The sequence below is a fragment of the Globicephala melas genome, chromosome 1, assembly GCF_963455315.2.
Source record: "Globicephala melas chromosome 1, mGloMel1.2, whole genome shotgun sequence".
Lineage (NCBI taxonomy): Eukaryota > Metazoa > Chordata > Mammalia > Artiodactyla > Delphinidae > Globicephala > Globicephala melas.
Window position 1 is genome coordinate 163620666 of NC_083314.1, and position 17550 is coordinate 163638215.

The window sequence follows — 17550 nt, forward strand, 5'->3', positions numbered from 1 at the left end:
TAAAGGGATTGTAAATTAATAGCAGTTAATGTAAATTTAAGGGGTGGGTTGTGGTGGAGAGGCAAGCAATAGAAGAGTCATTTTATAGGATAGAACATATAAGCACCAGAAGGGTCTCCAGTCATTTTGTAGAAATAGTTTTAAATACTATTGGTAATGAGCTGTGTCGAGCACGTTGTCCTTAAACTTAGGTTGCTGTAGTGTCCCTCCCCACTCAAAATAAGGTTTAATGCCCTTTACTTTCTCTGTTTAGCCGTACCCCTGGTAATTGCCAGAACTCTGCTAATGAAGTGGATCTTCTGGGTCCAAACCAGAATGGTTCTGAGGGTTTAGCCCAGCTGACCAGCACCAATGGTGCCAAGCCTGTGGAGGATTTCTCCAACATGGAGTCCCAGAGTGTCCCCTTGGACCCCATGGAACATGTGGGCATGGAGCCTCTTCAGTTTGATTATTCAGGCACGCAGGTACCTGTGGACTCAGCAGCAGCAACTGTGGGACTTTTTGACTACAATTCTCAACAACAGGTACTGTGTGTGTCTCTGTCACTCTCTCTGCTCTCCCTGCAGCCAGCACATTATTCAAGTAACTGAGAATCGGGTAATGGGAGGAGGGTGGCATTATTTTAGGCCTTCGATAGCCAGTCCTTATTAACCCAACAGTGATGTGGATTACAAAGCCTCTGCATCTTCCCCTCCAGAAGCTTATTCCCATGTTGAGGTTTATTGGCAAGAGACCACCCTGCTCTGTGTACTTCCTTTGGCTCCTCTCTTTCTTCAGGGCCTGGGGAGGGGATGTGGTGGTGTTACCTCTTGTAACACAATCCTCTTGAATGTTAAATTAATTCACTGAAGATTAATGTGATTGTACTGCTGTTGGTTTTTGTTTTTAAAATAGTAAACTCTGTTGTCTGCCACTGTCAGGAGTCCAGTGCCAGATGTCTTATTAGTCCTGTCTTTTAATTAAGTGAGTTACTGCAGGTAACAGACATACCTGGTACCTTTCAAAAGAGTTAGAGTGTAATTAGGGGAAAAACGCAAATCATGCGACATAAAATCTGCAGTGAAATGACCTGGCTTTTCTTTTATTATTCATAAGTCTTTGGAATATATTGTATGTGTGCCTTCTGGTTTTGAAGGCATGGTATGACTAACTCTAGGGTTTACTGATTCTTTCGTTTAATTTTTTTTAAAGGAAAATTAGCTGTCTGAATTATAAAACGGGGGTAGGTAGCCTCCTGATATGTTACGTACCACAGGTTCTCCTTTGTGGCTACAAGCAGTTTTATGGGCCATGAATTCTGATGCTCCTTAATTTTGGAATATAAATATAAACTTCTAGGTTTGAAAGGTTAAAATCTCATTTTGAAGTTTAGAAATTACATATCTATAATTTTTTTCTATGGGGAAAATTGGCTTATGGTCTTTGTAGATCAGTTGTACCATACTGTCCCTTTAGTTGTCATAAATGGCTGATTTTAAATGAATTTTGATTGATAGATGATTGGATAATAAAGTTAACCATGTGAAGTTTACAAAAACAAACCCCTTTAAGGGGTGATGTGATGTGCATAATCTGTGCTCATATCAGATGGATATATTAGGTTTAATTAACCAACTCTTTTTCCAGAGAGAAAGTGAACTAAAAGTGTACACTACTCTCCCCGTAGTTCCCAGTAGTTATGCTCACCTTTCCATAGGAATTTGACTTCCTGTGCTTTTTGTCTTCTTTTTAATGTTTTCTCACAATGAATCCTCAAAACAGCACTTTTAAGTGAAGCGAGAAATTACTTCAGACGCTGAGGAGATCATAGACTTCAAGATATTTTGTGTCACATCAGCAAACATAGGGACACACTGTTACTGTGTAGAATTCAACTTGTTCAGCTTAGAACATTAATGTGGTAATTTCTCTATCTAAATTGAGGTATGTTAAGTGCAGGCTGATTCTAATCAGGTTCCTTTAACCTAGTTATCTCAAGAAGTTTTATCTGAATTCTTTCTTTTACTCTGTCTCATTGGTCTGAACTTCCCCTAGCAACCCGTAGAACTCTAGTCGGCTTTGGTTCTTAGCTTCCATTCCCAATCTAACCTAATCTAACTCTTTGCTTGTTGCTGAAGAAGTGTTTATTTAAGAAGTGTTTGGGCTTCCCTGGTGGCGCAGTGGTTGAGAGTCCGCCTGCCGATGCAGGGGTCACGGGTTTGTGCCCCGGTCCGGGAAGATCCCACGTTCCGCAGAGCGGCTGGGCCTGTGAGCCATGGCCACTGAGCCTGCACATCCGGAGCCTGTACTCTGCAACGGGAGAGGCCACAACAGTGAGAGGCCCGCGTACCGCAAAAAAAAAAAAAAAAAAAGTGTTTGTCTCCAACCTCTTATGAATGAAAATCTGATTCTCTTTCATATAATTGTTCTTTACGTCATAATCAGAGCTGGGATTCTCTTTTGATTTATTGATCTTGGGTTTCAAAATAATTCTGTCAATTTTTGAGGAGCCTGGATAATTATTAGGACTTGAACAGAAATGTACTTTTGCATACCCACAAATAGTTAACACAATTAAATCAAAGACACCACCCACTCAGATTTATAAAACCTTCGGTGCCTTTACCATGTATCCCATTTCAGCAGTTTTTGGACATTAACGTCATTATTTTGCAAGTTAAACTATTTTGGGGTTCTGACTTCCCATGCATGTCTTGGTTGCTGCAGTATAGGGACATTGTTACACAGGTACACCATCATTATAGGATGTGATCATTGTTACTTTGTCCCATGGGCTCATAATTCTTGCTATTCTGAGTAGATGGCTGTACACATTCTTGTACTTGGCAGCCTAATAGCATGCCTGGGAACCGTTGGCCCAAGACTCTTCAAGACTCTTAACTTCCCAAAGGCTCCAGCATAAAAGCCAGTAGTAATTAAGAAGGAAGGATCCTTGCTCTACTGTAAATTGGTGTTTGTTCCTATACTTTATCCTTCTAATCTTTTTTACCCTTTTGCTTTTCGTTAACGTTTTATTCCCCTTTCTACTAATTAAAATGGTTCTCATTCTTCAAGGTCCAGTGCTGTTACCTTTCTTGATTTCCAAATCAAAAAGTTGTCATGTCTGTCTCCTTCGAACGCTGTAGTGTTTTGTGCTTCCCTTAAGAAAAGGAGTCATCGTGTTCTGCTTTGTGTTATGATTACATGTCCTCTGCTAGATTGTAATCTCCTTAGAGGGTAAGCTGGGGTCTTGATTCCTCTGTGTCCTCTGCTTTGCTTTAGTGGAACAAATTTCCAGGGAACCTTTTCCATACCCCTATTATATTATCTCAGAACATCCCCCGTATTTAATATACTTCCCAAAACTAAAATTGGAAACTAGCCTTCTAAGAGGTCTGGAGGCTACTCTTTGAGGCCTTGCATCTATTCTAATATGTGAGTCGTTTAGGTCTAGCCCAGTAGGTGTACCTCATAGACAAATAACTGGACCTGTTATCATATCCAGTAAATTTACCTCCTGAATCAGTATTTAACCTTTTTACTGTCAGAGCCCTCTTGCCGTCTGATCAAAAGCCATAGTCCTCTCATCAGAAAAACATAATTCTTTTGACACTCTATTTTGTGGATAACTTCAGGGAGATCACAGATCTGTGGACTGCAGGTTATAACCTTCTGTTCGCATTTCTTGTTGTCACCTGTAGCCAAGCATATCTTTCATGAATGGAACGGGCTCCCCCAACCCCATGGCTCTCAGTTTAGTTATTATGGCTCATCTGGTCATTTAAATAGTACAAGGAGATACTGCATGACAAGTGATGAGACCATTTATGCCCATGTCCTAGGGAGAGCATACTCTTAACCTGGGGAAGGAAGGACTTATGGAAGAGGTGGATCTTGAGCTGTGCCTTGCAAGACGTTTATACCAGGAGAAGAATGAAAATTCCAGTGGAGGAAATAGTAAACTAAAGGCTTAAAATTAGAAATGAACATATATGTGTTCAATAGATAATGTAGAAACAAACAGTCACCCTAGCTGGTAGTTGAGGTTGAAGAAAAGTGACTTGTGGGGTTGCATAGATAGTGTTGTGAGTCTTACCGACTGCTGTGCTGCCTTATGGTCATTAACAAGACATTTTTAAGAAGTAATGACTTAATTATCATGGTTTAGTTTTTCTGTGCTGAGTGTTAGCTTAGTAGCATTCTTTTGCCCATATTAGTCAGTTAACTGTTGACTGTTGTGTCCTTCCAGGAACTTTAGGTTTTGTCCATAGAGAACAGAGCTAGTGTTCATAGAGTGACTATCATACATGAAACAATTATGGAATGGTTGAGGAACTAAGTGCTAAATTGCTTGGTCGAGGATCCTGTCAGACCAGGGGAGGGCTCGATGAGGACCAAGTTTGCATAGACCTAACTTGAATGACACGTGGAATGTACGTATATTGCTGCAGTTAAGAGAACAGAGGTATGGAGATGGAAATGACAGTGGTGTGGTCATTGGTTGACCAGAGTACAAGATACACGTAGAAGGTAAAAAGGAGATAGATGCATTTGGTTATTGAGTCCAGGTCACAGAGGCCTTGAGAGCCACGACTGAGTACAGACAATATTAATGATTGTGAGGATTGAACCAAAGGTCTCATGTGGCACATGTTTTTCTGTACATTTTTATCATGGCTTTCTTAAACGGGCATCAGAAGATTTTTTTTTTTTTTAAGTTTTGAGTTATTTGCTATAATTGGTAGGGTAGCTTTGTGCTTTTATGTTTGAAAATTGACAAAATAAATAATTCCTTCTTGTGTCCTGTTTCATTTCATTTGGTGTAATAAGTTGGTTTCATAAGACAATATCAGCTTATATTTAGACACATAATATAAAGCAGCCTGAAAATACAGAAAAGGTAATTCTCATTTAATTTATTACAATCTAACTGTACTTAGGGATACTTTGGTTTTGGATAGTTAAATTACTTGTCTAGCCACTGTTAACCATAAACTTAACCTGAGATGTATTTAGAGCAGGGATTCCTTTTTTGGTGCCATGAACCCCTTAGCAGTTAGGTAAGATCTCAGACTGAATTCTTAGAATACTGTTTTAAAATGTATAGTGTAAGTAGGATTACAGAGAAAGCCAATTATATAAAAATAGCTATAACAATATTTGACAACAAATTTGTTTGACAGCAAATTTGGCAACAAATTGAACAGATTTGCTTCTTTATCATATGATGCATGAGATAGAGGTAGTTGTACTAGCCGTCATAATGAGCATAAGCAAGATTTTGAAATGTCTAACAATCATAAAGTAACATGAAAGTATATGTGATTTCTGTTGGTGATTAAATCACAGATTTGTGGCTAAATTTAATGTGATTTGTTGCCTACAATAATAATTGAAGGACATGCTAAATTTCATGACAATAAGGATAACTTTATCTGCCCCAGGTACAAAGATCTGGGGTTAGGAACCCTTAATTTAGGGTAGTTTGAAATGCTCATTGATACCTCTTTCCTCATTTTCCCCTCATTGTCTTCTCTTTAATCCTGGAAAACAAAGTGAACAGCTCACATATACTGTGTTCATACCATTTTGTGTTTTGATGCTTGAGCAATATTCTTTATTTTAATAAATAGCTATGCAGTTATCTATATTTACCTAAGTATACTTTAGAAAAATATTACTAGGTTTCATTATATTACAATCATATGTAACAGAAACCAAAGCCAAGATTGGTAATCAGGTGGGTTAATCTGGTTAATTGTTGATATTCTTTATTTAGGGTTCAGTTAATATAAAAATAACCCAATGATGTGGCATGTTTTACAAAATTGTGTACTGAAGTACTAAAGCTCTAACCTGTTAAGCATGAATTTTAAACAAAGAGACAGTACTCTGAAAGCCCTAGTCAGATGGGAGAGGAAATTGGCATGCATTGCTTTTTAAAGTGTGGTAGTGATTTAAATGTCATTCTTATGAGACCAGGTGTGTGCATAGTTTTAATATAGGTGTTTAAAATTCTTGGCTTTCTTTTCAGTTTATAAATAAGAGGAAGATTATTCTGTCAGTGTCATGCGTACAGTCACTGTTAAAATGCTGACTTTAGCTAGCAGTTAGGTCAGTTGAAACTTGCCTTTATTGTTACTTGACTTTGCTGAAATTTTAGAATATGATTTTTCTCAAAAGACTAACTTATTTGATGGGAGGATATATTTTTCCTCACCTTATTTATAAATCATTTATTTTGGAATCCAATTCTTCTTCTGCTAAAGAAATATGAATTTTTTGTTTTTTAAAAAATTGACAGCATAGTTTGTATGTACCTGTTAAACCAAAAATCATTATAATTATTAGTTGATTATTGCAGCTGTTCAAATAACCTGGTCAAAAATGAACTTTGATCTAGAAGCTTCAGACAGTAGCAAACTTTCACAAATTTCATATACTGAGGACTAGCTCCAGGATATAGTTTTTTCTTAAAAATTTATAGCCCCACTATTGATGTAATACTCGTAGTGTTTGAAGGGCTTTTCTCTGTGAATTCTGACAATAGCCCCATGAGGTAGGGCAGCTATTATATTTTTATAGGTTTATTTTTTTTTTACAATTTACTTGGGCAGAATTTATTTATTTATTTTTATAGATAAGAAAATTAAGACATCATGAAGCTTACAGACTTAACTGCAGATCATATACTACCAGCTATGCAAACATCTTTGTTTTGGTTTCTAGCTCCTAGCTGTTTCCTTTGGACCTAGTACTAGAAATGTAACGCCTTTTGATGCATGGAGTATTCAACTGCATTCTTAGTTTTTTCTGCAAGGAGTATGTTTTAAAAAATACTCATCGACAACAAAAACTAAAAAGGTTTTTCTTTCTTCCCTTTTTGTGACCTGACGGCAGCTGGTGCTCATGAACTCAGTGGGGTTTTGACTTTAACACTGACTCAGAAGAGTCTTGCCTTCTGCTTTCCTTGTCCCCATCCTGGGCTGCTGTACTGGGTGATGAGCTGTAAGAGGTGGCCCACAGAAGGGCTTTGTCCGTGTGTGTGGGTGCTCTCCTCATTCATCATAAAGAATATCACATATAAAGGACTTTCAAGTGCTTTATGTGTATTGATTTTAATACTTAGAACAACCTTATGAGTTAGACAAATCTTTATTGTCCCTGTTAGAGAGAGGAGGAGAGTAAAGCACAGAGGTTTTCCTGCCCAGTGTCTCACACACACAGTCAGTGGTAGAGCTGAGACATGAATGCAGGCTTTCTGGCCCCAGACTCTGTGCTGTTGTCCTCTCTCCACTATGTATATTGCCTTAAACTGGTAAGAAGCCAGGCCTGGCAGTACATTTTATTTTGGGGGGAGAAAGGATAGTCTTTGACATTGGCTAACTCCATATTTAGATATTACTCTTCCAGATTCTGAAAACTCAACAACAATGTTTTTATGCCAGCAATTATTATTGATAACAATAGTAGTAATAGCTGTCTCTTATCAGGTGCCAGCTGTATGCCAGTCACTATGTTGGGTGTTTTTGACTGCCTGGAATCACTTCTGGAATATAAACCATGCAGGGTATCTTTTGTTAGTTCATATAGTGTCACAGAAGGGAGTTAAACAAGCTTGCTTGTGTGGTTCCCAAATTATGCCTTCAGGATTTCTTATTAGGAACCTTGATAAGCTTGAAATAGTTGACATATTTTCCCCTGCATTCAGTTTCTTGAATAGCTTATGAATTCTCCCTAAGTAAATGGCAATAAATTGTGGCACATTTATCATTATACTGACCTTAAAATAAGCATTTTCCCCAAGTTTCACAGTATTGTGTTTCTCAGTTATTATTGGCTTACTCTGTGAAAATCATGAAAATGTTGACAGAGTTCAGCACTTTGCCCAGCAGATGGCATTTGTATGAGTTTTTCAGGATCCTTTAGAATCCATCACTTGCCAGTTACCCAATTTTGTTTTGAATAACCTGTATTTCCAGTTAATATTGGACCATTTACATAAAGAAAATGTGCTAGAATTGCTGTAATCTATACTATAATCAAATCTGCCTGTTGTCAATGCATAATTTACTTATGTTAATTGTTTATTGCAAAATGCACTCAAAATAATTCCTTCTCTTTTTGCCATAATCACTGAGGTATTAACCAGCTCTCAAACGCAGGATATATGGGTGTTTTTATAGGGACTATATGTTTTTAGTTGAAGGTAATAGTCCCTACTCTCGGTGGTAACATGGTAGTGAGGACCACAGACTGATGTAATGCGGAATGGTTACTTTATTCACACACTGTGTATTTATATGTATATTTACAGATACAGTACATACGTATAGTGTTACATGAAATGTTAAAAGCATGTGAAGTGAGGATAAGTCATAATGGAATGGTATTGGAGTACTGTTTTCAGTTAATAAGTCAAGATAACCTCAAGAGTTGTATTCTGAACACACTAGTATCCTTATTTCCCTAACTTCATGTTGCAGTGCCTAGCTAATAATAAGTGCTCAAAAAAATGTTTGTTGAATGAAATGAGTTATTTTATTTGCAGCAGGCCCAAGAAGGGTAGAGGGAAGAGGCTAGCATGAGCGGTGTCTGAGATGTTAAATATTTCAAAAGGTTTTAGGCTAGGAAAATTCCAGAGATCCATTGAAGGGACAGTAGATGTTTAGTGGAACTGTGAGGTATTTTCACAACCTTGGAAAACATTTTTAAACAGCTTTCCACTATTTTACTTGTTTCCTGCCTCCTGGCTGCCTGTCTTGCGGGGGGTGGGGGAGGAGCTGTTGGTAGGAGCACTCCAGAGGCACTGTCCTTGAGGTGAAACAGAAACCAGCCTGGCAATGATCACAGGGCGTAGTTACCAAATAGTACTGGTCGGCTCCTTTCCTGGAGTGAACAGTTGTTTTGATATGTTTGTCAATAGATTCCTATATTTCTTTCTCTTTTTTTTTTTTGCGGTACGCGGGCTTCTCACTGTTGTGGCCTCTCCCGTTGCGGAGCACAGGCTCCGGACGCGCAGGCTCAGCGGCCATGGCTCGAACCCGTGTCCCCTGCATCGGCAGGCGGCCTCTCAACCACTGCACCACCAGGGAAGCCCTCTATATTTCTTTTGAATACTTGATATTTAATCAATGCTTGTAAAGTAGTACTATCTTTTTACCAGCATCATAATGAAGTTTTTCTTTTCTTTAACCTTTGAAAATAAAAAACTCTAAAGTATTTTTGAAATCTGTAGTACGTGTTTACTTTTGTCATTCATACTGTGAAAGCAGAGGCTTATTTTACTGTTTTTTTTTTTTTGCGGTACGCAGGCCTCTCACTGTTGTGGCCTCTCCCGTTGTGGAGCACAGGCTCCGGACGCGCAGGCTCAGCGGCCATGGCTCACGGGCCCAGCCGCTCCGCGGCATGTGGGATCTTCCCGGACCGGGGCACGAACCCGTGTCCCCTGCATCTGCAGGCGGACTCTCAACCACTGCACCACCAGTGAAGCCCCTACTCTGGTTTTTAGAAAGATGAATATATAGAAAGAGAGGTAACAAATACAATTGGCCAGTATGTTCAGAATATTCACCTTTTAAAAACAATTTTTTAAAATCAGTCTACTCACATATTTGAGGCACAGAAGTAACCAGATCATAGAATAAAGTCCACCACCTAAGATAACATTAAAAGTTCAGTTGGGGGGCTTCCCTGGTGGCGCAGTGGTTGAGAGTCAACCTGCGATGCGGGGGACACGGGTTCGTGCCCCGGTCCGGGAAGATCCCACATGCCGCAGAGCGGCTGGGCCCGTAAGCCATGGCCACTGAGCCTGCGCGTCCGGAGCCTGTGCTCCACAATGGGAGAGGCCACAACAGTGAGAGGCCCATGTACCAAAAAAAAAAAAGTTCAGTTGGGGACTTCCCTGGTGGTCCAGTAGGTAAGACTCTGTGCTCCCAACGCAGGGGGCCCGATTCAATCCGTGGTCAGGGAACTAGATCCCACATGCTGCAACTAAGACCTGGCACAGCCTAATAAATAAATAAGAAGTCAAAAGTTCAGTTGTGATGATAATTAAGCCGAGTTGTCAGAATGACATTATCTCCTAATGTCTGAAACAATCAGGTCTTTTTATGAAGACATCTGTAATGCAAGATCCATGGTGTCTGTTATATATCATCCAGTGAAGTTAGCTGAAGCATTGAAAAGTCCTGTAGAAAGAGCAGGTAGGTTGAAGGTCCTCTGTAGGGAGGTCCCATCAGTAAATTCTCCTAGTCTGATTTCAGAAAATAAAGAAGACTTTAGTGTAACCCCTTGGAAGGAGGCACATCAGGGCAATCCAAAATCAGGAATCCCCTTTCTTTGTACCAAAACTATTCCTATTAAAATGTATGAACATTTTATTCAGTGCTGTGTTCCTCGTTCCTTGCAGAGTACCTAGCAGGTGTTATTTCATAAATATTTGTAGCATGAATGAAAGAATGAGTGATTGACTTTGTAATAAGAGAGAATCTTGGGATATTCTTGTCAAGACCTTTGAACTCCTTTCCTTGGGAACTTAACAACGTGCTAGGTCTGAGCTCATAATCCAGGTTTCGTTAGTAGCAGCTATACTTCTGTTGTTTTTTTTTTCTTATGTATAAAAGAATTGGTATTCTAGGAAACTCGGGAGCCCCCCCAAATTGCACAGTTGTCCAATTTACCCATTATGATAAGCCACTAGTTGAGGAAGGTATCCAATATTATTTCCCCAAGAAGAGGCAGCCAGAGGATGAAATGACTACTCCAAAGTATGAATAGGTGAGAATTAATTCAAAGTGTTTGTGGGGTTCGTAAAAGAACTGAAGGGAGGTAACAGCACTCAGTGCAACGTGGTAAGTCATTTGTAATATACTCATTTAGTTTTTAAGTTGCTCTGGATCAGGCAGCAACCTCAGACCTGGAATAGTTCTTAGGGCATTTGTATGTATGTTTGTGGTTCAGGGGACATATAACCTGTGAGTAGTTAGCACGTGGGAACCAGGCACACCAAACTGAGGTAAAGCAAGAGAGGGAAAACGGAACTATGAAGCATCATAGATACCAAGGGAATGGAGTAGAACATGAGAACATTTTTGTTTAAAGCATCCTGTCTAAACAAGGGTTTATGGAAATTCTTATTCAGAGAGGTTTTAAAATTGTTTCACAAGACAGGTTCTCTAACCTCATCATGTCCTTTTCTTCCCTCAGCTGTTCCAAAGACCTAACGCACTTGCTGTCCAACAGTTGACAGCCGCTCAGCAGCAGCAGTACGCGCTGGCAGCCGCGCATCAACCCCACATTGGTAAGTCCTTGAGCCGAAAGCTCCCTTATAGGGGTGGCCCCATTTTAGGATAGCGGCTGCTGTGGAACCCAGCAGACGGATTGTCAAAGTCCAGACAAATCCCTCAAGGTACAATAAATGGCCTCTTACTCTTGTCCAGTTGTCTTTAGCAACATTCTTATTTTTCTAGACCTCAACTGATAAGATTTCTTGGTATCCAGTTATTGCTCTGCCTCAGCTGTTTCAGTATTTAAAGGATTCACTGTAGTAGTGACTAGCATCAACTCTGTTGGTAGGTTTGGATGAACTCAAGTAACAGTAATTTTGTGCTTGTTGGGCTTGTGTAGACTGTGGATATATCAATGTCACATCTTATTAAGTAGCAAGTAGTACTTTTAAGCCTATTTTCCAAGTAGCATGTATTGAAAATTTTAAAAAGTATTATCATATAATCACTGGTTTTTAAAGTACAGTAGCTTTGCCCTTTTCCTGTTGCACTTATTAATGTTTTGATGTGCATATTTTTGTCTTATTGCCTAGACCCCCTATACCCCTCCCCCACTTTTTTCAGGTCTCTTTGAAACAAAGTGCTATGCAAGTAGAAATTTTTTTTTTTAATATGTTAAAATGACACGATTGAATAGATAGAAGATCACCAATCATGGATTGTGGAATGCTGTGGAAGAAAAGACTTGCTTCCAACCTAGATATACAGGTGACCCTTGAACAACATGGGTTTGGACTGCGCAGGTCCACTTATATTCAGATTTTTTTTCAGTAGATGTTCTACAGTACTACTTGATCCTCGGTTGGTTGAATCGTTGATGCAGAAATGTGGCTATGGAGGGCTGACTTTAAAGTTGTACATGAATTTTTGGCCACGTAGGGGTCAGCACCCCCTAACCCCTGCTTTGTTAAAGGGTCAACAGTATTAAGTCTAGGCATAAAGGCCTTTGCTTGGGTCTTACTTAATTTATACTTGTAGGTAGTAGTCTTTATAAATATGCATGCATCTTCTTTGTGGAAAACTGGAAAATTGTTTAAATGGAAATAAATCCTTCTATCCCATTACAAAGTCTTTTAAATTGCTTTATTTTAGCCTGTTATAATGTAATTTTGATAGTCCTTTAGAAATTGTGCTGAATTAAAAACTGCATAGCAGTTTTAATTGTACGTCTTTAGCAAAGGCTAAAAAAAATAGACAATAGATAGATGTCACCATAATCTTTAGTACAAGGATTATTTTATCTTCTTAAAATCCTTTTTAGTCTCAACCTATCCTATCTTCTCTTTTTTCTTTTTTTCCTCACCTACAGCCTGGAATGATTAGCCAAACTGTGTAGGTGTTTGGTAGGGCTGCAGTTTTAGTCAAGTTTGTTTTTACTGACAGGTATGTTTTCAGCAGGTTTAGCTCCCGCTGCGTTTGTCCCCAACCCATACATCATCAGTGCTGCGCCCCCAGGGACGGACCCCTACACAGCTGGATTGGCTGCAGCAGCGACACTAGGTGAGACATTCTGCCACACGAGGGATTTTCTCACCTGCTAAAAAGTCATTTTGATGGGCACACATTCTTTATACTCTTTCACAAATCCACGTCTCCAGTGGAGATTTCTCTCCTGATTTCCAGGACCATCTGTCGGCCAGTTAGACATCTCTGCTTAGCTGTAACCTCAGACGTGAACACATTTAAAGGCAGGTTAATCAGCCACCTCCTGTATAGTTTTTGTTTTTCGTTTTTTTTTTTTTTTTAAAAGTGGTGCAAATGCCTTTAGGCCACTTCCTTTGTAAATTAATTAATTAATTTTTATTTGACGTATAGTTCATTTACAGTGTTGTGTTACTGTATAGATATTTTTGATCCACTAAGGCACCAGTTGCTCATATATATTTCGGGAATTTCTCCTCTTGCTCAGGTCTTCCTACTACCTCTAGTCTACCCTAGTCCAGGTCTGTTTAATCTTTACGTAGACTTTTACAGCTGTTCTCTCTTATGTGCTTTCTTTTTAATTAATTAATTAATTAATTAATTTTTGGCCGCATTGGGTCTTTGTTGCTGTGCACGGGCTTTCTCTAGTTGTGGCGAGCAGAGGCTACTCTTTGTCGTGGTGCACTGGCTTCTCATTGAGGAGGCTTCTCTTGTTGCGGAGCACGGGCTCTAGAGCGCACGCTCAGCAGTTGTGGTGCAGGGGCTTAGTTGCTCCGCGGCATGTGGGATCTTCCTGGACCAGGGCTCAAACCCGTGTCCCCTGCATTGGCAGGCGGATTCTTAACCACTGCGCCACCAGGGAAGCCCCTTTCTTACATATTTTCAATTTTCTTCCTTCCTTCCCCTTCTTCATCCACCTAGATTGTTCAAGAAAACTGTCTCAACCACAAATCTTACCCTTTTATCCTTCTACTTAAACCCTTCATTGATTTGTCTTACCCACTCTAATATAGCATACTGCAGTTAATGTCAGTATGGCTGGTCATTCCAAACTACTTGGGTGGTGGTGGTGATGGTGGGTTGTTCCTTGGAATCAGTGTTTCTAAGGAACTGCCATGACATTGTGAGGATTAGTGAGGATTTGGACCCACTATGTATAGGGATCTCTCCACGACTATATGGATGTCTCTACATGTGCGCCACTTTCTCCCCCTTCAAATTGGCTCCCACTGGCTCATACCGTACATTCTAGCCGTACTAAATTGATTTTAGTTTGCTACACATACCACACTGGTTTAGGCCTCTGTGTCTTTGGACATTATGGTCTTCTTAGTCCTCTAGAGTAAACTCTTTCTCCATTCTTTGCCTGGGAAGCTTCTTAGCTGCTATTGTCACCTCTAGAAAGCCTTCCTTTGCTGACCTTTCCCTATTCTTTCTCTAATCATCACTTTGTATTTATTTGCTTGTGGACGTGTACATGACTGGGTTTTCTTCCCCCTTGAGACTGAACTCTTTCAAAGGCAGACACTTTTGTTACTTGACTCTGTGTGGCACAGTAGCTGTCAACATGGTGCGGTCATAAATATATGGTAGATTGAATTCAACGTTAGGACAGACTTAATGTCTTCCAAAGTAAATATTCTTTGGAGACATCCCTCCAAGTCATGTTAATTGTGACTAAATATTATTTGTAAGATTTCACATATTTTATAGCATGTGATTTGTAATTATGAACTCAAACGCAGCATAGAATTTCATATTGTTTTCTTTAGAATTGTTCACATTTTGGCATGGGTTGTGATGGGAACATATGTAGTATAATTTCTCTGCCCCTGTTGCCTTTAGGGGAAGTAGAATCTTTGCTAATTACCATTAATATTTATTGAACCCTTATTAATTGTTTGCCAGTGAGTGCTTTTCATTCATATGAATTGTTGGATGATGACTTTTCAGATTAGGAATTTGCGGCTCAGAGAGCTGTCTTGCTTGAGGTCACACAATTTATTTATTTAGTCTCTACTTTTCCCTCCAGCTTTATTGAGATATAATTGCCAGACAAAATTGTAATGTATTGAGAGTACACAACATTAATATATGTATACATTGTGAAAGGATTCCCTCCATCGAGTTAACTAATATATCTATAATATCCCATATTTACCTTGTTTTATTTGTGCAAAATTGTTTAACTTTTGTTTTAAAATTTTTGTATATTTTTAAATTGAAGTACAGTTGATTTACAATGTTGTGTTAATTTCTGCTATACAGCAAGGTGATTCAGTTATACATATATACAGTCTTTTAAAAAATTTTATTAAAGTTTTTTGTTTTGTTTTGTGTTTTTGATGTGGACCATTTTTAAAGTCTTTACTGAATTTGTTGCAATATTGCTTCTGTTTTATGTTTTGGTTTTTTGGCCTTGAGGCATGTGGGATCTTAGCTCCCTGACCAGGGATCAAACCCACACCCCTTGCATTAGAAGATGAAGTCTTAACCACTGGACTGCCAGGGAAGTCCCTAAAATTCTTTCCTAGTATGGTTTATCACAGGATATTGACTATAGTTCCCTGTGCTATACAGTACGACCTCGTTGTTTATTCATTCTATATATAATGGTTTGCATCTGCTAATTCCAAACTGCCAGTCCATCCCTCCCCACTGGCATCCCCCCGAACGCGCGCGCGCACACACACACACACACACAAGTCTGTTTTCTATGTTTCTGTTTCATAGATAGGCTCATTTGTGTCATATTTTAGATTCCACATATAAGTGATATCATATGGTATTTGTCTTTCTCTTTTTGACTTATTTCACTTAGTATGATAATCTCTAGGTCCATCCATGGTGCTGCATATGGCATTATTTCATTTTTTTTTTTTTTTGCTGTACGCGGGCCGCTCACTGCTGTGGCCCCTCCCATTGCGGAGCACAGGCTCCGGACGTGCAGGCTCAGCAGCCACGGCTCACGGGCCCAGCCGCTCTGCGGCATGTGGGATCCTCCCTGACCGGGGCATGAACCCATGTCCCCTGCATCGGCAGGCGGACTCTCAACCACTGTGCCACCAGGGAAGCCCTGTTTCATTCTTTTTTATGGCTGAGTAGTATTCCATTGTATATATGTACCACTTCTTCTTTATCCATCCATCTGTCGCTGGACATTTAGGTTGTTTCCATGTCTTGGCTATTGTGAATAGTGCTGTTATGAACATAGGGGTGCATGTATCTTTTTGAATTATAGTTTTGTCTGGATATATGCCCAGGAGTAGAATCGCTGGATCATATGGCAACTCTATTTTTAGTTTTTTGAGAAACCTCCATACTGTTTTCCAGAGTGCCTGCACCAACTTACATTCCCACCAACAATGTAGGAGGGTTCACTTTTCTCCACAGCCTCTCCAGCATTTGTTATTTGTGGACTTTTTAATGATGGCCAGTCTGATCGGTATGAAATGGTGCCTCATTGTTGTTTGATTTGCACTTCTCTAATAATTAGTAATGTTGAGCATCTTTGCATGTGCCTGTTGGCCATCTGTATATCTTCTTTGGAGAAATGTCTCTTTAGGTCTTCTGCCCATTTTTCTATTGGTTTGTTTGTTTTTTGTTGCTGTTGTTGAGTTGCATGAGCTGTTTGTATATTTTGAAAATTAAGCCCTTGTCGGTCTCGTCATTTGCAAATATTTTCTCCTAGGCTGTAGGTTGTCTTTTTGTTTAGTTTATGGTTTTCTTTGCTGTACAAAAACTTGTAAGTTTTTGTTGTTGTTGTTAATATTTACTTAATAATTTGGCTGCATTGGGTCTTAGTTGTGGCATGCGGAGTCTTTAGTTGTGGCATGTGGAATCTAGTTCCCTAACCAGGGATGGAACCGGGGTCCCCTGCGTTGGGAGCATGGAGTCTTAGCCACTGGACTCCCAGGGAAGTCCACAAAAGCTTGTAAGTTTGATTAGGTCCCATTTGTTTATTTTTGTTTCTGTTGCCTTGGAAGACTGACCTAAGAAAAGATTGCTATGATTTATATCAGAGAATGTTTTGCCTATGTTCTCTTCCAGGAGTTTTATGGTGTCATGTCTTATATTTAAGTCTTTAAGCCATTTTGAGGTGTTTTTTTTTTTTTTTTTTTTTTTTTGCGGCACGCGGGCTTCTCACTGCCGTGGCCTCTCCCGTAGCAGAGCACAGGCCCCAGACGCGCAGGCTCAGCGGCCATGGCTCACGGGCCCAGCTGCTCCGCAGCATGTGGGACCCTCCCGGACCGGAGCATGAACCCGCGTCCCCTGCATCGGCAGGCGGACTCCTAACCACTGCGCCATCAGGGAAGCCCTTGAGTTTATTTTTGAGTATGGTGTGACTGTGTTCTAACTTGATTGATTTACATGTGGCTGTCCAGCTTTCTCAACACCACTTGCTGAAGAGACTGTCTTCTTTCCACTGTATATTTTTGCCTCCTTTGTTGAAGATTAATTGACTGTAGGTGTGTGTGTTTATTTCTAGGTTCTCTCTTGTGTTCCATTGATCCATATGTCTGTTTTTGTGCCAGTACCACACTGTTTCAATTACTGTTGTGTCTTAGTAATATTGTCTGAAGTTTGGCTGGGTTATGCCTCCTGCTTGGTTCTTTTTTCTCAGGATTGCTTCGGCAATTCTGGGTCTTCTGTGGTTCCATATAATTTTTAGGATTATTTGTTCCAGTTCTGTGAAGAATGTCATGGGTAATTTGATAGGGATCACATTAATTCTGTAGATTGCTTTGGGTAGTAGGGGTCACACAATTTAAATGTTGTAGAGTTCGGGTTTGAGCCAGATCTAGCTCAAAGCCTGTGCATGCACCCCACTGTAGTATACAATGTCTGTGTTATCCTGAAT

The 17550-nt window shown here is 39.7% G+C and overlaps 1 protein-coding gene across 15 annotated transcripts in view; it reads left to right on the forward strand.

Annotated features, from left to right (window-relative positions):
* PUM1 (pumilio RNA binding family member 1) overlaps positions 1 to 17550 on the forward strand; it is a 127378-nt gene that overhangs the window by 66633 nt on the left and 43195 nt on the right. For 8 of the 15 annotated variants that reach the window (XM_060308786.1, XM_060308800.1, XM_060308824.1 and 5 more), the window contains 3 exons: positions 254 to 524; positions 11188 to 11281; positions 12651 to 12767. In XM_060308786.1, the coding sequence (XP_060164769.1) occupies positions 254 to 524; positions 11188 to 11281; positions 12651 to 12767 (482 nt within the window). The remainder of the gene's footprint in view (positions 1 to 253; positions 525 to 11187; positions 11282 to 12650; positions 12768 to 17550) is intronic. The other 7 variants (XM_060308811.1, XM_060308818.1, XM_060308842.1 and 4 more) reach the window with 4 other exon arrangements.